Consider the following 23,028-nt stretch of genomic DNA (forward strand, 5'->3'; position numbering starts at 1 on the left):
CTGAGTTTAATATCCTATCCATATATTATCACACATTCAGTAGCCTCTCATAAAAGTGTAATTTTAATATAGTCATGCTCTGTACCAGCTGTTTACCATAGAAATGTGGCATCTCTTATATTCTTTTTTTTTTTAATGTTTATTTTTGAGAGAGAGACAGAGTGTGAGTGGGAGAGGGGTAGAGAGAGAGGGAGCACAGAATCCAAAGCAGGCTCCAGGCTCTGAGCTGTCAGCACAGAGCCCAACGTGGGGCTTGAACTCACAAACCCCAAGATCATGACCTGAGCCAAAGTCTGATGCTTAACTGACTGAGCCACCCAGCTGACCCTCTTATATTCTTTTACAATAAATGTTCAGTGTCAAATATTACAATAAGAACAGGTTAGATGAGTAGTGTTATAAGGGCATTTGTAAATGTTATTCTACTTGATATTTAACCCTATAAGAAGGCAAAGTAGTATTATCATCTTTACTACTACTACTCCAAAAAAAAAAAAAAAAAAGACTCTAAATAGTTTAATTGGCTGAAGTTTTCACAAGGAATACATGGCAGAACCAGAACCAAAGCTATTAGAGAAAATACTTTTTGTGGTTGGGGGGAGGGGGGATAGAAGAGATAGGGTGTATTTGGGTATTACTAAACTGCAAGCTAATTTCCTCAACTGTAAAACAGGATTATTGTAAATATTAAATAAACTAATATGTGTAAATCACTATAACAGTATCTAGCACAGGCTAAGTGCTATAATGTTTGCTATTGTTATTCCTATTGTTCTATTCCAAGTCAGATTTAATTTCCCAGCATTAAGAACAGGCAAAAAAAAAAAAAAAAAACCACCCTCCCCCCAAATAAAAATATTTATTAACTAACAAATAATGTTAGACTAAAAGAGTTTCTACTTTTCCAGTTCACATATACAAGAGACTTATAAGTACTATGTGTGGCTTCCATAGCACACAGCTATCAATGTCACAAAGATATTTGTTAAATATAAATATGTAACAAAACAAAATATTTGATGGTCTACAATTAACCACCATTTTTTTTCACCCAAATCAGCACAAATTTGACAACCATTATTATGTACACATTCATTCAAAACCATTTATTGAAGAGCTCCTATGTACAAGGCAGGGTGGTAAAGCAAGGATGCAAAGATGAACAAAACATGGCCACCGACCTAAGGAGCTCTTAAATGTGCTCTGTAGTCATCTCACCAAAGCTGAAAACATTTCCTAATCCTTATATATCTTTATCAGAAAGCTTAGTTAAAGCAAGCAAATAACATTGGCAATGGATTGCTACGACAAAAGCAGGAATTAATTCAGGCCTATCTAGGACAATTTCTTCTAACCATGTAAAACAAAGAACGACAGTTTATCTTTTAATTACAGAAGCAACATTATATGATAAAAATTAAAATACTATCAAAGGATATGAAATGAAAACGTCTTCTCTATCATCCTTTAAAAACCCCCAGTGCTATTCTCCAAAGTAACTGTCATTAACTTTCTTTTTTTAATTATTATTTTATTTATTTTTTTATTTTAGACAGCTAGAGAGCTAGGGATGGAGAGGGGCAGAGCAGGGAGGGGGAGAGAGAATCATAAGCAAGCTCCATGCTCAGTGCAGAGCCCCATGTGGGGCTGGATCCTTTGACCTTGGGATCATGACCTGAGTTGAAATCAAGACTTGAATGCTTAACCAACTGAGCCACCCAGATGCCCCTCATTAATTTTCTTTTTATATCTTTTTATATCTTTCTATGTACCCATAAGCAGGTGCACACAAACACAACATATTTAGACATATATGTTCTTAAATATATGTATCACACATACATACACTCAACTAGGATATCATATACACTGTTCTGCAGTTTTCCCCCCAAAGCACACACACACTTAAACATTTATCTAAGGAGTTTTCCATACTAGTACAGAGGACTTACAGATTAATGTACCAATCTTTGTATCAAAAATCTGATGTCAAATCAAAACTTACTAGAAATCCTCTTACAGAATGTTAAATTGAACTGAGAAATGGGCTGAAATGTTAATTATTGCCACCTTTGTCACAGATGAGTAGCTGGGTTAATTCTAACTTATCAACAAGAAATAAAAATGTATATTCTGCCTTAATTCAACTTTTTAATTTCAATCTTTGTTTCTTTTCTTCCCCAAACAATGACACTGTTCTGCTGGAGTCTATGGATTTACATTGCTATTATTTCCATCAAAAGCCCAAATACAAAGTCCATAAGGAGGCCTCACGAGAAGGTGACAAAACAGGAACTTGAGAGAAAGCACGATCATCTTAAAAATAAATGAATCAATTTTTCATGATTATAACATGATCTTACCATGCAGGCTTTTAAAGCAAGTAGAGCTAGTCTCAGCAGACTTGACAGCTTCCCACTCCAACTGCCCTGCTGGGATGCTACTTGTAGACTCTTTCTATAACACATCTCTGCAGCACCCATCATTCCTTGGCACTGATACACGTGTGCCAGCCACTGAGGAACATAAAGAGAAAAGAACCAAAAAGATTTCAATTTAGTACATAGCCTGCTACTCTACTTCCAACAAAGTCAATACACATTGATAAAGTTAATTTTTTATTTCATTATTGCTAAATTTTGTGCCCCCAAAAAACAAAAATCACAGGTCAAGAAAGGAGTAGCCATCTTGCCCATTCTATCAGCAAGAGCTTACTAGCCACATCACTGGAAAGTCGTTTTTTTTTAATATAAATGCGTATCTACTTATTTTGAGACAGAGAAAGAGAGAGTGTGAGCAGGGGAAGGGCAAGGAGAGAGGGAGAGAGAGAATCCCAAGCTGGCTCCATGCTGTCATCACAGAGCCCAATGTGCAGCTTAATTTCAAGAACCATGAGATCATGACTTGATAAGAAATCAAGAGTCGGATGCTTTAACCAACTAAGCCACCCAGGTGCCCCTGACTTGACAGTCTTAAAGAGTTTTCTGAGATGGTAAGTCAAGAACAAAATCAAAATGGACTATGAAAACAGACATATCATGTAAATGCTAATCAAAAAGAAGTTTGTATAGTTGTATTAATAAAGTAGACTTTAAAACAAGAAATATTGGAGACAAAGGGGGCTGTTTCATAATAAGAATCAATTAATTGGAAGATATAACACTCCTACATTTGTATTTACCTAATAATATAGATTTTATGCAGCAAAAGTTGACAGAAATGAAAAAAAATAGTCAAATGCAGAATCAAAGTTGGAGATTTTTAGGACACCTATCTTAGCAATGGTTAAAGAAACACAAAACGTTCAATAAGGACATAGAAGATTTAAACATAATTAATTAGCTCGATTTAAGTGACATATTGAGAAGACTACATTCAGTAACCACAGTATATACATTAAGTGACAATGTGTATGCAATATTTACCAAATCCAACCATATAACTAAAGAACTAAAATCATACAGTTTACTGATTAAGTGAAATTAAACAGTAACAGAAATAACTAAAAAATTCATCCTCTCCCATATTAGAAATTTTGCATCATGCTTCAGAAAAAAACATGAATCAAAGAAGAAATCCCAATGGAAATTAGAAAACATATTCAGATAAATGACAATGAAAACACTACATAAAGTCCTGGGGGATGCATATATATATTGGAGAAAGACAGAAAATCTGTAAGTTTCTCTGTCAAGAAGCTAGGTAAAAAAAAAAAAAAAAAAAAAACCCAAAATGCAAAGAACATAAAGAAAATAAAAAATAAAAGAAATCAATAATGTGTAAAGAAAATATAATGAAGAAAATCAAACCAAAAAGTTGGTTCTCTGACAAGTTAACAAAATTGTTTATCAAGAAAAAATTCAGAAAACAAATTACCAATGTAAGAATGAAAATGGAAAAAAAGCATTACAGATTATATAAACAGTGAAAAAAATTTTTTAATGTTTATTTATTTTTGTGAGAGAGACAGAGTGTGAGAGAGCAGGGAAGGGGCAGAAAGAGAAAGGGAGACACAGAACCTGATGCAGGCTCCAGGCTCTGAGTTGTCAGCACAGAGCCCAACATGGGGCTCAAACTCACGAACCATAAGATCATGACCTGAGCCAAATTCAGCTTAACAAACTGAGCCACTCAGGTGCCCCCATGATACATTTAAGAGGATATCATGAACAACTTTATGCCAATAAACATGAAATTGAGATGTGCTGGACAAATTTCCTATAGCTCATGAATGCTAAAGAAGTGAAAAGAAATTTAACCAGCAATTAAAAAAAAAAAAAAAAATCCTTAGCCCAAGTGGCTTCAATGGTGAATTCTTCCAAACATTAAAGAAATAAATGTCACTCTCATACAAACTCTTTCAGAAAATAAAGGAGAATTAACAACATAGATGCCAAAACCTAACACAGACCTCATAAGAATGAAAAATAAGCCATTCTCTCCTGAATATAGGTATTAAAAATTCTCTAAAAAGACATTAACAAATCAACCCCAGCAATATATAAAAGGAATAATACATCATAACCAGGAAAACCAAGTAAGATTTCTACTAAGAATGCAAAGTTAGTTGAGCATTTGAAAGTCAACACAGTCCACATTAGCAGAATAATAAAAAAGAACCATTCTAACAGATGCCCCTCACAAGATCTGTTAAAATTCAACATCCATTCATGAAAAAAATAAAAAATCTTTTATCAATTTAGAATAGAAGACTTCCTTGATCTGATAAATGTATCTATAAAAACTTGCAGTAAATATCATAATTGGGAAACAGTAAATGTTTTCTATGTGAGGTTGAAAATAAGAACATTCACTTATTTTACCACCACTTCCATTTAATATTGTTATTCAAGGTTCTAAACAGTGCAATACAGCAAGAAAAAATCAATATAAATATATTGGAAAGAAAAAGTAAAACTTTACTACTCACAGAAATGACTTAATTATGTTTACAGAAAACCCAAAATCATTTCAAAAGAATAAGTGAATTCAGCAAGGTTGTTGATGGTCAACATATAAATATCATTGCATTTCTAAGTGTTTGGAGCTAACATACAAGACAAAAATACCATTTGTAATAGAACAAAAAACATGAACTACCCAGAAATAAATTTAACACAAAAATGTAAGAGACTCTACACTGAAAACTGTAAAACACTACTGAGAGAAATTTAGAACTTAAATAATTTGAGGCATATACCACATTTGTGGATAGAGAAATTCAGTAGTATTCCTTTATCAATCCTCCCCCAATTAAACTACAGATTCATGTAATTCCAATCAAGATCCTAGCAGGGCTTTTGTTTGGGGGGGGGGGGGGAGGGGGCGGTAAGGAAGCAGGGTAACTGACAATCTACATGTAAATGCAAAAAACCTAAATGACCTGAGACACTTGAAGGAGAAAAAGTCAGAGGTCTTACTATTAGCTCCACACATCAAAACTAATTGTAAAGCTGTAAGAATAAACAAGTAGATGAATGGAAAAGAATAGGGAGCCCTATACAACCCACATATACAGTCACCTGATTCATGTAAAACCATCACTACAGTTCTGTGGGGTCAGAATGGTCTTTTCAAGGAATGATGCGGGGACAGTAAGATATACATCTGGGAAAAAAAGAACCTTGACTCTGCAACATCAACAAAAATTAATCCTGTACGGATCATGTACCTAATATGTGAAAAGTAAAACAAAAATCTCTGAAAGAAAAGCGAAAAATATCTTCAGGAGCTTAAAGGAGGCAAAGCACTCTTAAATAGAAATTTAAGCATTAACCATTAAAAGGTAAGTTAGACTTAATTAAAATTAACAACTATTCATCAAAAAATAATATTAACAGTGTTAAGCCAAGGTACAGACATGAGGAACTATGTGCAGTAATACAAATACTCAAAATGTGCTTGTATCCAAAAACTACAATGAATTCCAAAAATCAATTAAAAAGCAGCCCACGAAAAACTAAAAAAAAAAAAAAAAAAAAAAAAAAAAGGCACTTTATAAAGAGGATATCCAAAGGTTCATTAAGCTTATGAAAAGTGGCTCAACATCATGAGTCAGGTAAAGTCAAGTTAAAACTATCACAAGATACTATTATCTACTTATCTACTGAGAAGGGGAAATAATAACCATTTCTAGCAATACCAGCAATTGGAATGCTCAAAATTTGTTAGTGGTTTATAAAACTGTTTGATAGGATCTACTAGAGTAAACATACATATCCCTTATCACCCACCAAAAGACATATCTAAGGATGGACATGGCAGCATTAACTATGATAGCCAAAACCTGTTAATAATCCAAATGTCCATCAACTGTAAAAGAGATACATTTTATAATATATTCATAAGATGAAACCGAAAAAAACTACAGCTACGTGAAACAACTAAATGAGTCCCAAAGACTTGATGCTGAATGAAAGTAACCACACACAAAACAAGAGTCTGTTTATGTGATGTTCAAAAAGCAGAAAGACTAGAGAGAAGTGACAGAAGTCAGAATAGTTGTTCTCCTTTTTATTTGAGGTAGGGGGAAATCAAAGAGAGAGGCAGGGGGGAGACAACCAGGTTATTGACAATATTCTGTATCATGGTATAGGTGGTGGCTAAATAGGTATATAGGTAAGTAAAAATGTAATGAATGGTACTTATAAGATTTTCATACTCTATTCTTTGTGAATTATATCATAAAAGAAGACACACTATCTTTTAAGACTCTACATGCTATATAATTTATCTTTTAATTTTTCCTTTTTAGTTTGACATGCATATGAAGTCTTGATGAAGAATATGAAATCATTACTATCCATCTGACCTTAGAATTAAAGTATCTTAATTCTCATATGGCAAACTTTAGAAGAGGGGAAAAAAGCACCACCCTTCTCCAATAATTAGAATAAAAAGTAGGCTTAGCTTGCATAGTCCAACTACTGTATGCCATAGGATAATCTTTTTAAGCAGGGACATCAAAAAGGTGTTATAATGAAAGATCAAAATGAGCAAGAAATTACAGTAAAAAATAAGCTTCTGTAAAATCGATATCAAAAAGCCCCTTTGATACTTTCTCTGGAGCAGAGAGGAAACTATAATACACTGAATAAAGTAATTACATGTTTTCTTGTGTTTTAATATCGATAAGAATAAAGTATATAATGATCATTATGTGTTTGTCACTGTAGATAACCAGAGCCAGCTAAAAGGATAGTCTATTCATTCAAGCATCCATAACTACTTCAAAAAGCACTAAACACCCATTAAAATCCTGGATATGGGTTCCCTATAAGGTAGCTAGAAAAAAAAACACATACATCCTCCCTAAAGGTGGAGTTAGCACCATTATGACAAAATATTTGAAACACTCCTTTAGTGTGTTACATCAATCCTATGTAAAAGGCAGTATTTTCAACATTGTTTTAAATTGAGGATATTCATAATCGACAATTTAAAAACCTTTGAAGCGGTGTAGCTGCAGATCCTAAATTAGTATTAAACTTGCTTAGTCTCCTTAATCCCAATACAGCATGCTTCAGTTATTGAAAACGAAACATATATGGTGACTTTAAAAGCAAGATAAACAAAATGGAGCATACCGCCTAACCTCATCTAGTATCATGAAGTATTCTAATTAAGGACTCATTGTAAGAATGGAAAGAATTTACCTGCCACGCTGGAACAGAAGTTGAATTGGACATGACTGTTTTCTGCAGCTCTTCAAGTACAGCATCTGGGAGAGGGTTTTGTGAATCCAGGAGTGGTTTACACTGAACTTGTCTCAGAAGTAAGATAACAGCTGGCTGATTAGGGTTACTTTTTAAATTCTAAAAATTAAACCCCAAATACAAATATATCACACAGATTCTTGAATGTTAAAATAGCAACTAAGCTATTCTTAATGTTGGAAAAAAATCTGAATTTAACCTTTTTTCTTATTAAGAAAATAACTGCAAAAGTAAAATAAATAGAACGATGAACATATAAAACTCCACATTTAAATAAACTTTGAAATTGGTAATGCTATAATTGTAGTTTATAAGGAATTTATTTTAGATTTAGTTTCCCTTTGACTTGTTTTATTCTCAAGTGATATCCTGAAAAACTTAAGTTCTGAATGTAAATAGCTGAACCAAGAAAACATAATATTAACAGTGAAGGCTAAAACAATGCCTTATTGGAAGAAACTAGACCATATAAGAAGAAAAGAGCTATAAATGTTTTCCTTTTTCAACCTCTTCACAAAGATATTCACTGGATGTCCTTCTCTAGGCAAAGACTTCCTACACGTAGTAAGAAAAATGACCCATTTATCCATTTCCCTAAGCCATTATTAGTACATGAAAACACACACATACATAATTATATATATGTATATGCATCTCCTTTCCTATATATATCTGTACGGGGGAGAAGTTAAAGAAAGTTTTCTAAACAAGCCTTCCACTATTGTTTTAAACATTTCTTTATTGCTTGTCCTTCAATCTCATGCTTCTCTATTTTTTATTAATTAAGTTATAGTCTTAAATGTATGTGATTGCTTTCTTCTAAGTAAGAGATTGGAACAAAAGAATGACAAGAAAAAAATCATAAAAGTATCCCTTATTCTGTCAAACAGAACATAGCAACTGTCAGTTGCTTGTTAAACACTCACTGCATAATACTAATCTGTCCTGAATATAGATGAAATTTCTTAAATAAAAGAGAAAATTTATTACTCTGCTTTTTCGGAGAATTAAAACACCAAAGGGATCTTCAAAGATCCATTCTTCCTTCTCTGTAAAATTTATATTGATCTTTCTTTCAAAAACAAAAACAAAACAAAACACATTTCTAAAGAAAATAAAATCTTCCTGGTAAGCAATTATGAAAAAAGATGTTTTCAGGAAAACGTCAGGATAAGGAGATGTTTAAAACTGTCCTTATCCATTAAATTATTTCTAAATAGCTTTATGAAATGGATTCATTCATTCAATAGAAATTTATTGAACCCATACTGTGTGCTGGCAAGGTGCTAAGGATTTACTCACAGAGCCCACAATCCAGGTTTACAAAAGGTGACTACTGAGTAGCTCCAATCACCCACTTAATCCTCACAGTCATTCTATGTGGTTCAGAATTTTGGAAAAATACAGGGATGCTGGAAAACATAGCATTCTGAAGGCAGTAACCAGAAATCAAAGGAAAATACTGCTTCCATAATGGTACTGCCTTCCCAAAGACCTATTAAGTCCTTGGGTCCTAGAATCAGACAAATGTGAGTTCAAATGGCAACTCAATCAATTTCTAGCTGCAAACTCTTGTGTAAATCGCTTACCCTAAGCTTTAGTTTACTTATTTATAAAAAGGGGATAATAATAAAACATCCATGTCATACATTGTTGTGAAGTTCAAATACAAACTGCTAAATGTACTGACCAGCTTATAGTAAGTACTCAATAAATGTTGGGTAATTATAATCATTACTATCATCACACCATCACCATATGCCCTTTAAATAATGTGCACTCTATTTTTAATGTCATTTTCCAAGTAGGATAAGAATCCACAAATCTCAATGCTCAATTTCATAATAATAATACCTTTGTGCAGAGGCCTTCAGCTTCAGCTAGTCTTCCTGTGTCTATTAGACCAGTGACAGCTTGGGAGAGAGACCACTTTTCAAGAGATTGGTTATAATTTTCAAGGAATTCTTTGTCTCTAACTGTGAACAAAAATGTCAGTGTTACTTTCCTCTGCGATTTATAACATTTTCCCAAAGGAGTAATTAGTTGCTAAGAAGTATTACAATTAGACTTACCATGCATCTATAATTTTTTAAACTTACATGTACTACCGAAATACCATAAACTATCCTGACACGTGACAGGTTTCTGAAGAGTTTCATGGTAGGAATGTTTGTGGCTGAGTAACTTAAAACTTTATAGACTTGTGACTTACATAAAAACAAAACAAAACAAACAAAAAACAAAAAACACTTTACAGCAAAATTAAAAATAATTCATTGTAAAAAATTAAATATTTATTGTGATATAATTGATGTATCGTAAATTACACACATGTACGTATTCAAACAGTACATTCTGAAGACTTTTGACATGGGCGTCTATCCATGAACCATCATTAAAATCAAGATAATGAACATAGTCACCATCATGAAAAGTTTCTTCCTACTCCTCTGTAATCACTTCTGTTCCCCTACCTACCTCTCCTCTCACCCTCTGTCCCCAAGCAACCGCTAATTCTTTTCAGTCACAATAGATCAGACTGTATCTTCTAAACTTTCATACAAATAGAATCATAAAGTATAGACCCCCTTTGTCTAGCACGTTCACAGCTGTTAATATGGTAAATTACATGCATTTTCAAATGTTAAAGTGACTTTGCGATCCCAAGATAAACCCCAGGTGATCATGATGTATCATCTTTTCTATGTGTTGTTGCATTTGAATTGATACAGTGTGTTATGAATTTTTGCACAGTAGTTCTGCAGTATCCTTATTGAAGTCTTTGCCTGGTTTTGGTGTCAGGGTAATGTTGGCCATATAGAAAAAAGTTACCAAACTTTAAAATTACCTGGAAGGATTTGTTTAGAACTGGCATTATTTCTTCCTTAATTGGTTGGTAGAATTCATCAGTGAAGACATTGGGTCCTGGAGTTTTCTTTGTGGGGAGATTTAGAACTATAAATTCAGTATCTTTAACAGATACAAAGCTATTCAGTTTATTTCTTCCGAAGTGAGTTTTGTGTCTTTCAAAGAATTTGTCCATTTCTAAGTTGCCAAATTTAGTGGCATAAACTTGTTCATAAGATCCTATTAGCCTTTAAATAGCTATAGCGATGTACCTACCCTCTTTCATTTCTGACATGGGTACTGTTTTTTATCCCTGATGTCTGGCTAGAGGTTTATCAATTCTATTGATCTTCTCAAAGAACAAGTTTTCACATTTGTTAATTTTCTGTTTTCTATTTCACTGATCACTACTATTTATTACTTCTTTTCTTCTGCTTACTTTGGGTATAATTTCATCTTCCATTTTCTAGTTCTTAAGGAGAAGATGAGATCACTGATTTGAAGGCTTTAATGTAGACATTAGATGCTATAAATTTCTCTGTAAGCAGTGCTTTTAATACTTTGAAAGGCTGTTTTTCCCTTTTCACTCAGTTCAAAATATTTTCTCACTTCCCTTCTAGCTTATTCTTTGAACTGGATTATTTAAAAGTATTTATTTAGTTTCTAAATACATTATTTGAAGCCCTTTAAATTTATTTAGACCTGTTTCATGGCCCATTTAAGATTTGGGTAAGTGCTCTGCATGCATTTGACAATAGGCCTTCTGCTGTTATTAGAAGTATTCCACAAAGGCCAATTAGGTCAAGTTACTTGACAGTGCTGTTCAAGTCTTTATTATATCTTTACAGATTTTTTTGTCCAATTGTTCTGTCAATTATCAAAAGATTACTAAATCTCTAGTTATAATTGTGGATTTGTCTATCCCTTTCAGTTCTGTAAGTTTTTGCTTCGTACATTTTTCCATAAGTTTTCATTTTTTCTACCCATCTTATTGTGAAATACAATGCAGATTTTTTGTATTTTGAAGCTCTGCTACTTAGTGCTTAAATGCTTAGATTTGTTATGTTCTCTTGATGAACTGATTCCATTATGAAATGGCCTTCTGTATCATTGGCAATATTCCTTGCTCTGAAATCTAATTTGCCTGAAATTAGCAGTGCCATTTCAACTTTCTTTTTTTTTTTTAATGTTTATTCTTGTTTGAGAGAGAGAGAGAGAGAGAGAGAGAGAGAGAGAGAGAGAGCGCGCACGCGAGTGCACACATGAGTGGGGGAGGGGCAGAGAGAAAGGCAGACGTAGCATCCAAAGCAGGCTCCAGGTTCTGAGCTGTCAGCACAGAGCCCAATGCAGGGCTTGAACTCCAGAACTGTGAGATAATAACCTGAGCTAAAGTCAGATGCTTAACTGACTCAGCCACCCAGGTGCCCCTCACCTATTTTTGATTAGTGTTGACATGGAATATCTTTTTCATCCTTTCACTTTTTAGGCTATTTTTATCTTTATGTTTAAATATAAATTTATATTTTATCTATTCTTCTTTTAGGCAGTTTATAGTTGGCTCTTGCTTTTTTATCAATCTGACAATCTCTGCCTTTTAATTAGGGTATTTAGACCATTTAAGTTGACTACCGATATTGCTGGGTTTAACTAATGTGTTGTTTTCTATTTGTCTTATCTGGTCTTTGTTCTCTTTTCCTCTTCTTTGGATTATTTTTTATGATTTCATTTTATCTACTTTGGTGGCTTATTTACTATAACTCTATTTAGTGTCTACTTTAAATTTTAAAGTATTCATCTTTAACCTGTCACAGTCCACCTTTAAGTAATATTATACCACTTCACTTACAGTGTAATTTTATAACAGAATACTTCCATTTTCCCCTTTTATTCTTTTTTTTTTTAATTTTTTTTTCAACGTTTATTTTATTTTTGGGACAGAGAGAGACAGAGCATGAACGGGGGAGGGGCACAGAGAGAGGGAGACACAGAATCGGAAACAGGCTCCAGGCTCTGAGCCATCAGCCCAGAGCCTGACGCGGGGCTCGAACTCACGGACCACGAGATCGTGACCTGGCTGAAGTCGGACGCTTAACCGACTGCGCCACCCAGGCGCCCCCCCTTTTATTCTTTGTGCTATTGTTGTAATGTGTGCTTTGAACAATTACGTTTTAAAGAGACTTCTATCATGTCACCTGTGGATCTGTTTCTATTGAGTGATTTATCTCACTATGCGTGGTATTTTTCTACCTCTTCGCATGCCTATTCTGTTTTTAACTGGACACCAGACATTGTTAATTTTACCTTGTTGAAGGCTGAACATTTTTGTATTTCTGTAATGTTCTTGGGCTTTGTTCTGTAGGAAGTTAAGCCCCTTGAAAATGATTTCATCTTTTCAAGGCTTGTTTTTAAGCTTTGTCTGATGAGAACATAATAGCCTTTAGTGTAGGGCTAAGTGTGCCCACTACCTTTTGGCAATATCCTTCTGAGTACTTTGCCCTGAATTCATCATGTATGAAATGGTTGTTTAAGCTTACTTGAAGCAGAAACAGCAGATAACAGGGCCAAGTACAAATCCATTCTCTTCGGCTCAGTGTTGTCCACTAGAGCCAGTTTATCTTCAGCATGACAGGCTGCCATTAGCCCAGCCCAGACGGCAGGGTCACCTAAACACAGGAAATGTTAGAAGGCTTGTTAATATCAACATATTGCTGAAAAGCTACCAAAAATGAGAGTAAGAGTTTATAAATACCAAAAAATTAAACTGAAAATAAAATAAATTATATATCTAGAAAAAAAAAATCATTTTCTTAAAGGAAAACTATACTTCTTTTCAGAAGGCATATTACTATATTCATTCTTCAAGATTTGCTTTTTTTTCAAAATACAGCAAAGGATGAGAAATATCCTATTAAGCTCTTCCATGGCTGATTAGCTCAGCTGCCTAGAGTACTGTTCTATTGTGGAAAAGAAGAATAAGATAAAAACAGAGAGGGAGGTAAACCATAAGAGACTCAACTACAGAGAAAATAAAAGAGTTATTGGAGGGGAGGTGGGTGGGGGAATGGGCTAAACGGGTGATGGGCATTAAGGAGGGCACCTGTGATGAGCACTGTTGGGTTACATGTAAGTGATGATTCACTAAATTCTACTACTGAAACCAACAACAAAAAAAGGAAAAGTCAATTATATTCACTTTCATTGGACACCAAGGACAAGTCTCAAAGAGACATTTATGTTTATCATTCAATCTCTGTATTAAAGGTTCAATCATAGGAAAGGCAAGATAACACTCCTTCTCAGTTTTTAAGAAAAGTCTGAGTCAAAGGAAAAGCTCAAGATAACTCCATTTACATATGTTCTAACAGCCAATCGTGAAAGCCATTTTATCATTCCAAATGAAGGAATTCTATGATTATATATCTCTTCATCGATTTGATCTTTCCTTCCTTCCTTCACACCATGATAGCTTCTTCTGGGGAGAGGGGGAAGCAGTGGACTGAGACTGAGATGGTAATAATAGAGATTATGCAGACAGATGCCTCTTTTTAAGAAAGGCAGTTGTGAAGACAAGGTGAAAAAGAACTTGGAACTTTAGAAGAGTTTTTATTTTTTGCTTTTATTTCATAAGTCATATTTTGCAGGTTAATATTTGCATGGCCTGTATGTTAGTCCTGCTACACTTAAAAAAAATTTTTTTTAATCCCACAAGGGGTGCTAGCTAAAAAGAGTGTCATTTAAACAAAAATTTTAGCTTCAATTTTATATTTTTTATCTAACTGCTCCATCTAATATATATCCCCTATCAAATGTCTGAAATGTTTCTCTACTTCATTTATAGAGGATCAGTATTACTGCTATAATAGTATAAGAATCATTAGAAATCTTAGGCACATAAAAAATTTTTACGAAAAAATTAAATGCATACCACATTATAAAATAACTCCTGCCTGAAATAATGACTATTTAAATAACAAAAGATATAATCAAATTCTAGAATAAGGAAATGGGAACCATCCCTCAGAACTTATGAGATCTGATTAATGTATAATGAAAGGCACATGACTCTTAGATCTGGGTTTTAGGTCTAACAATGGCACTAATTAACTCTGCCAGCTTTCCCTTCAGGACTCATTTTTCTATAAAACAAATGAACTGGATGATGGCTCGGGTATCATCAGGTCTAAAATCCAAAGTTCCAACTGAGGTAGACTCAATTTCTGAATTTTTTTTTGTAGTTTCAAGTTTTTATTTAAATTCCAGTTAATAATTTCTGAACATTGACTTATTTCTAAGATTAAGTGAAGAAATCCCTTAGAGATCTTAGGGTATTCTATAGTTTAGATTACAGGAGGGAGGAGATGGACATTAGTTGGCAGCAATTTCTTCTGTCACATTTCAAAAGAACTGCTGTTTTCATTTAGTCTTCCAGACTATTCAGCAACTTCAAATTCCCTATGAAATAAAGTGATAGTATAAAAATATATTTATTACAAGCCTCAATTTTTTAATTTTTTTAATGTTTATTTTTGAGAGAGACGACAGAGTATGAGAAGGGGGAGAGGCAGAGAGATAGGGAGACACAGAATCTGAAGCAGTCTCCAGGCTCTGAGCTGTCAACAGAGAGCCCAATGCAGGGCTTGAACCCATGAACCGTGAGATCATGACTTGAGACAAAGTTGGCACTTAACCAACTGAGCCTCCCAGGTGCCCCTCAAATTTTTTAAATATAGTTTGCTAAAAATATCTTTTAATATCACAGAAGCACTAATCTAGCAGAAATTGGATTTTTTAAAATTTGATTCTAAATTCTTGGGATTATATTTAAATTTCTAAAAGATTCCTTTGAATACCATCTGTCAAAACTATACTTTGTTCAGCTACAAGGACTAGGTATATGCTACTACCCATAACTACAATTACATTTACTTTTATTGGACTCCAAAACCAAGTCTCAGACAGGCATTCATCTTCATCACTCAGGCTCTGTTTTAAGCATCTTTGAGTATATATTTCTCCAGATAATATGGGAAAGTAAGATCATTACAGAAGACCTTATATGGGCAATGTCACCTTTTTAACGTTTAATGCCCCTCATACAATCAAAACCTAACAGATCTTTTATCATACTAGATTCACAGTAAAAATCCTTGAGAGTAATTATACCCATTTTTTTTTTTAATTTATTGACTTTGAAAGAGAGAGAAAAAGAAAACGCAAGCAGGAGAGGGGCAGAAAGACAAGAGGAGAGAGAGAATCCCAACGAGGCTCCACACTGTTAGCACAGAGCCTCACACAGGGCTCAAACTCATGAATCCTGAGATCATGACCTGAGTCAAAATCCAGAGTTAGATGCTTAACTAACTGAGCCACCAGGCACCCCCTGCCTTTTTTTTTTTTAATCCAATACTTACATGAAAACACCTCTAAAAATCAAAAACTTATCCAATGTATAACAAAAACAAATCGAAATGTTTAGGGTCTCTTTTTGTTCTATTACATAAATGAAACAAAGAATAAGCAATAAGATATTGGTCTGTTTACTTGTTTTATAAAATAATCTCTGAATTACTAGATATTTAGCCATTTAGTTAGGATCTTTATAATTTATAGTGAAGACAACATTGGACTTATTTTGTACAATTTGTTTCCTAACAGTCCCCAGCCAAAAGCAAAACTATTCCGATCTAACAAATGTTTGAAGTGCTCTGTGGGAATAAATTATTTAATGCTACATGTCATATTAAAAATAATATTAGTAAAAATACGCCTCATAAGCCCACAGGTATTCCAGTGCTCTGGGGCATTTCTCCAGCAGTGATAATGGAAGTATGCTGATGCAGTCGTATATACTCTCTCAGTGTGATCAATGGTATACACATGACACAAAAAGAGCTGCTCAGGTGAGGCCATCACCTTGGCATTCCAACATTACCACAGAACACACCTCTACTCCTCAAATAGCTAACTACCCATAAAGATAATTAAAATGACTAAACATGTTCATTAAATAATTTAGCAGCTATAGGTAAACCTCATTAAACCAGACAGATGCAAAACAGAAATAAAACTATTCCATGAAAATAAGAATTCAGATTTTCAATCAAGGATAATAAAGTATCCTTATGCAGATATTCCATTCAGCCTGTTTCAAGAATTGATTACCTCTTAATTATCAACAGCCAAATGTAGATAATCAAATAATATGCAAAACCTTATTTTCTTAAAATTCCCTTTTATTTCATGAAAATACAAACTTTGTACCCATAAGCCGCAAATGCAAGACCAACAAAATTTGAATTAATGAAATGGATTATATTATACTCACCTGGAGAAAGAAGAGCTGCTTTCTGAATGGTCTTTAGTGCAATATTTTTTTCACCTTCTGATGAACTGCTTCCCATAGCTAACTGATTTACCGCAGTATACAGTAACGCCTTCTGCATAAGAGAAAAGAAGAGGGTTAACAAATTATCTTTATAGCTCAGTGACTTTCAAACTGGCTAAAAGCGGGCCTCTATTGGGTATAATGTAACCTCTTAAACTTAGGGAGAAAAAATTGTTATTGTTTATCAATAATATTATTCAATAAGTAGGACATTTCCTTTGTACTGGGGAAAACTAACCTTTCCATGATTTGAGTCCAAAATATGAGCCACATTTCCTGCAACAGCACCTCCCTATAATAGAAAATAATTATTTAGATAAACTTTCACAAGTAGTAAAAATTAAGACTGATAAACTCTTTCCATTAAATCATTTGAAAAGTTCAGTTTTATCGTATTTACAACTTCCAAACTCTAGAAGTATCAATTTATTATTGCTTTAAGAGACAAGTTAAGTATTTTTATGAAAGAAAATCTTTTCTACTAGGATCATCTCAACTCTGCTCTTTTAAAATACTAAAAGTTACATAATTTTATACTAAACACAAGTACGTGTTTTCTAACAATTGTGATTAGATTGAAAGAGACATAGAATCTCAAAAGTGATCTTAAGATTAACATGGTTTCACTCCACGGAAATATTAGTATTTTAAAAATTTCTGTAGTCCCTAGTAAAATGAATAGCCAAAGTTCAGAGAGCCTGAAACTAATCACTGATTCAATAATCAACTCAATACTAAAAATGAGAAAAATATATATATCATAGTTTTTGTAAAGTCAATTTGAAATCCTTAATTTTTAAAAATTCAACCAGACATTTTACCTGGAAAAAAAAAGTGAATTATAAGAATGATTTCATTTTATTTCAGAAGTATACTGTTGTCTTCATTTTATATTGGAATTGGAGTATCAGAAATGTTTTGCACATCATATTTACTACATAAAGAACGCTAAAAACAAACTTTAAAAAATATGTCAACATAAAACAAATAGAAGATGGATTAAAAAGAAAACAGGGGTGCCTGGGTGGTTCAGTCGGTTGTGCATCCTACTTCAGCTTAGGTCATGATCTCACAGTTTGTGAGTTCGAGCCCTGCGTCGGCTTCTGTGCTGACAGCTCGGAGCCTGGAGCTGCTTCAGATTCTGTGTATTCCTCTCTCTCTGCCCCTGCCCCGCTTCTGCTCTCTCTGTTTCTCAAAAATGAATAAATGTAAAAAAAATAAAAGAGGAAAAAAAAAAAAAAAAAAGAAAACAACACAGGGGTGCCTGGGTGGCTCAGTCAGTTGGGCATCCAACTCTTGATTTTGGCTCTCAGGTCATAATCTCAGTTTGTCAGTTTGAGTCCCACGTTGGGCTCTGCGCTAACAGCATGAAGCTTGCTTGGTATTCTGTCTCCCCCTCTCTGTGCCTTTCCTCCATTTGCTCTCTTTATCTCTCTCAAAATAAATAAAAATTTAAAAAAGGAAATTAAAAAGAAAAAAAGAAACACAGAAAGTAGGAGGATTCAGGAGTTAGATCTGGGATGATCCATCACCACAAACACTGTGATTCTGCACAAGTTATTTAATATCTACATCTCATGTGTCCTCTATAAAATGGACATTACTTGGAGCTACTTCATATGGTTGTTGGGATTAAATGACAAAATATATACAGTAGTTGGTGCATAATAAGTACTTTATTCTAGTAATAATGATGATGTTCTAGGTTCTTTGTACTACCATGTGTGAAAACCAGTAGGAATAAAAAATAAAAACAGACCCCCACACACTCCAGACAGTGGAATTATTAGATGTAATAAGGTTCAAAATATATTAGCTACTACCATTATGTTTACCAACCAGTTAAGTAACTCTGAAAGGGCTTAGTAACCACAGAAGTTAACAAAATAGTTTATAGACTCCTAAAAAATATCTGGTTATTGTGAACTAAAATATAATATATAATACCTTTCATAGAACATCAATGACTTTGGGGTGCCTGGGTAGTTCAGTTGGTTAAGCATTCAACTCTTTGTTTCAGCTCAGGTCATGATCTCACAGTTCATGAGTTTGAGCCCTGTGATAGGTTCTGCACTGACAGCATAGAGCCTGCATGGGATTCTCTCTCCCCCTCTCTCTGTCCCTCCCTGACTCACATGTTCTCTCTCTCTCTCTCTCAAAATAAATAAACTTAAATTAAAAAAAAAAAAAAAAGAATGACTTCATGTTGTGATTCACATTTTTAGATTTTAGACATTACCAATGTTCCAGCTCTTAATTTCTTTTTTTTAGGTCTTTTTTTAATGTTTATTTATTTTTGAGAGAGACAGAGCAAGTGTGAGCAGGGGGGGGGGGGCAGAGAGAGAGGGATACAGAGGATTCAAAGCAGGCTCCATGCTGTCAGCGCAGACCCCAACGCAAGGCATGAACCCGTGAACCGGGAGGCCATGACCCAAGCCGAAGTCAGATGCTTAACCAATTGAGTCACCCAGTCGCCCCGCTCATTCTTAATTTCTTATCTTTAAGGAACTTTTAGATAAAACCATCTTTTGGGATTCAGAAACACAATACTTCATTCTCCCTAAATAGCAACATTATAAACATAACCTAACTACATAGCCATTAACATAGTTTGTAGGTATTAAAAAGTCCACCTACTTCTTTGTATCTTTCATAATGCCTGCCCAGAACTAGTACAATAGTACATGAAAAAAACTCAGTGTACTGCTTGTTAAATGACTAATGGAAAATCTGGCTGTATTCGTTGTTTCCCAGAATGATAATGCTAATACTTTAAAAAATTATATTATTCACTACATCACAAATTATTTTATCTTTTTGACAGAATTTAGAACATTACTCACCTTTGCACTTCGGTGAGTATACTGAGCAACTACTCGGGACAACAGAGACCAAAGAGCAGGATCAGCTGGGTTACTACAGAGATAATCAAAAGCAGAAGGCTTAGAGATGGGAGACACTTTAACCACAAAAAGTAAAAGTAACCAACATTTTATTTAGTACCTAAGTTCAAAAGCTTGTCGACATCTAAAACAAGTTCATATTGTCTATGTGTGAATGAAAGTGCCTTAATTTTTAGAAAACATATCTCCTATGTACATCAAGAGTCCTTATGAAAATAAGAGGGAAGATCAGTAATACGATGATTACAAAGCCATGAGACTAAGAAAAGCTAAGGAAATTTAATGTGTTGTGTTCAAGGAAAACACAAGGAGATGAAAAGTGTGGAAGGAAAACAAACTACATTTACAACACTTTACTACCGAAAATAAAACAAATAACTACTGTTACTAGTAATAACAACTTTCTATTTTCTAAATTTTGAAGACATTAATGAATGTTTGAGTGGCCAAAAAATTCCTAAGACCATCCAAGTGGACAGTATCAGATAACAAATGGGCAATACCACAAGCTTAAGCATAAATAAAGGCAAAAATAAATAAATGAAAGAATAAACAAGGGCTTCTGTATTAAAATGAGGTTCAGGCCTTAACCTAAGTGCAAAATTTCTGTTCTCTTACCTCCTTATCAACTGAATTAAAAATATATATATATTTATAGATGAAATAATGTGTATAGTTAGTTACCTGGTCCTAAGTGCAGTTTCATAAAACCACATTCTGGTATCCAAATACATATGTTTACCTGATTTTATATTTATATTTATATTCCCAATGTCAAAGATCAGCTCATCAAGTATAGTTATTCCAAGTTCACAAACACAGAACTTACCTGTGAACAGCTTTAGATACTTGTCTCTGCACTGCCACACTGCGGCCTTGCAGTGCATAAATTGCTGACGAAAGAAGGCACTTGTGATAATTACTGTCTTTCTGTTTGATGTGCTTCAGTAATTCATTAAGCGCCGCTTTTGACAGTGTAGGATCCTGCATTGTCAATCCTAGAGCACACAAGGCTTGAAGGCTTTCTGTGGTTGGTTCCTTTAAGATAGAGCTGTAAACATTTTTAATTGTCTATTAGCCAAAGTACACTAGTCTGTAAGTATTAAAACATATTTAACATTTAGTAAAAAAGCAATTTACTTAAAGATTCACCAAACTAAGTTCAAATTTAAGATAAACATAAAACAGATTCCTTGGCTTCTAGGGACAGAAATTTCCCTGAATGTCTAAAGCATTAAAAATACCAAGAGCTTTCCACAGTGCAACAGCCAAATTTCTTTTCTGTTCATTATATCTAAGTTTTAGAAACAAGTACAAATAGCGTTTTGTGGTTTGAGTTTTAGATAATTAACCATATAACCGTGTAAATAACCATAGATACCATAGGCTGTTATTTTATTAATTTATTCCAAAAATATAGAAATAGGTACAAGTTATATTGGTATAATTTTTCTATTTTTATTTATTATTTATTTTTTAAAATATTTATTTATTTTGAGACAAAGAGGGAGAGAGAGTGTGAGCACGGACGAGGCAAGACAGAGGGAGAGAGAGAATACCAAGCAGGCTCCATACTCAGCAGAAGCCTGATGCAGGGCTCGAACTCATGATCATGAGATCACAATCTGAGCTGAAATCAAGAGCTAGACACTTAACCAACTGAGCCACCCAGGCGCCCCTGCTATGATTTTTTTTTTTTAAGTTTTAATTTTAAATGAATTTTATTTTATCAGGTTAACTTGAAAAAGAAAGAGAAAGAAATCTCTTTGGGGACCAAAGAGGCCAACAAAAAAAAGCCAGTTAGAAATGCCTTCATTAAAGATTTAACATCTTATTAGATCCAGTGATCAATTACTCTTTTTTTTTTTTTTATGTTTATTTTTGAGAGAGAGAAAGAGTGTGAGCGGGGGAGGGGCAAGAGAGAGGGAGACACAGAATCTGAAGCAGGCTCCAGGCGCTGAGCTGTCAGCAGAGAGGCCGATGTGGGTGGGGCTTGAACTCCCGAAGCATGAGATCATGGCCTGAGTTGAAGTGGAAGCTTAACCGAGGCCCAGGAGCCCCTCGATTAGTCTTTAAACAAAACAATAATACACAGAGAGTACAGGATGCTTTTGAAGGACTGGATGGATCCAGAGCTAAGAATTAAGCCATGATCTCTAGCTCCACCTATGATTTTCAGTTCACAACTGGTTCAGTCCCATCTTTTTTGTTCACCAAAAAGATCCAACATTAAAAGCCTCATTTTACATTGTTCCAATTTTTAATCCAATGTTTAAGTATCTGGTTAAGTGGTGATGTCAACCATACATACCATTTAAATAGCAATGTCTTGGCTACATCCATTTTTCCTTGTTTATACTCTGTTATTGCTAGAGCTGTCAAGATATGTGCTTTGTCCTGCTCTGATTCAACAACAGACAAGGCTCTCTCATAGGCTATTACACAGAGTTGGAAACAGAAACAAAACAATATAAACACAATTTTGACTGACAAATAGTGAAATTTCTCCCTTTCTAATCTTACTTTTTAAAGGTCTAACTATAATTACATGTTATTGTTCCCTTATTTTCAAGTGGACAGAACAAACATTTATAATAACCTAACTTGGTTTAGCTGGCCCAAGGTGATACTGGGCATATCGTTAGGATTATTGTGGGACGTTCCCCAACTTCTATCTTTACAGGGAAGTCTTTAAGAGATGTGAAGATTTGTAGCCAATGACATATCATGAAAATTCTCACATGCATACCAGTAATTCCATCAAGCTGTAGATACTTAAAATGAGCTGCACACACATAGATTGGGTCTTTATATATACATGAGAATGTACTCAATGAGCATTTCTGGAGAAAATAAAACACACTATTACTAACAACGGTTAAGGTCTTCATTTATCAGAAATTTACACTTAAGCAAAGACCTGCTTTCAGGTGGTAACGCGTATTTCTACCTTAAGTGATCTTTGGCCTCAGTTTCCTCATGTAAATAATAAAGATAAATACTCAGCTCATTACACTGCTATAAGGCCTATTCATCAAAATAATGTATTAAATAAGGAAACAGATAAAAAGTACCTAGTGTCATTCCTGGTTACTAGTCAGATTTAAATAAACATTGCAAGTCCTGTTCCCATTTCAATGTTCCATCTTTCTATATGTAAGTTTGTTGTAATTAAATT

General features: G+C 34.0%; 1 protein-coding gene across 2 annotated transcripts in view; it reads right to left on the reverse strand.

Moving 5' to 3' along the window:
* TTC37 (tetratricopeptide repeat domain 37) overlaps positions 1-23,028 on the reverse strand; it is an 87,364-nt gene that overhangs the window by 12,358 nt on the left and 51,978 nt on the right. For both annotated transcript variants that reach the window (XM_043593854.1, XM_043593865.1), the window contains 9 exons: positions 22,162-22,285; positions 20,680-20,901; positions 19,791-19,863; positions 17,186-17,239; positions 16,888-16,999; positions 13,097-13,225; positions 9,570-9,691; positions 7,656-7,814; positions 2,364-2,516 (listed from right to left, as the gene is read on the reverse strand). In XM_043593854.1, coding sequence (XP_043449789.1) covers positions 2,364-2,516; positions 7,656-7,814; positions 9,570-9,691; positions 13,097-13,225; positions 16,888-16,999; positions 17,186-17,239; positions 19,791-19,863; positions 20,680-20,901; positions 22,162-22,285 — 1,148 coding nt within the window. The remainder of the gene's footprint in view (positions 1-2,363; positions 2,517-7,655; positions 7,815-9,569; positions 9,692-13,096; positions 13,226-16,887; positions 17,000-17,185; positions 17,240-19,790; positions 19,864-20,679; positions 20,902-22,161; positions 22,286-23,028) is intronic.

This window comes from Prionailurus bengalensis, chromosome A1 (assembly GCF_016509475.1).
Source record: "Prionailurus bengalensis isolate Pbe53 chromosome A1, Fcat_Pben_1.1_paternal_pri, whole genome shotgun sequence".
In the NCBI taxonomy this organism is placed as follows: domain Eukaryota; kingdom Metazoa; phylum Chordata; class Mammalia; order Carnivora; family Felidae; genus Prionailurus; species Prionailurus bengalensis.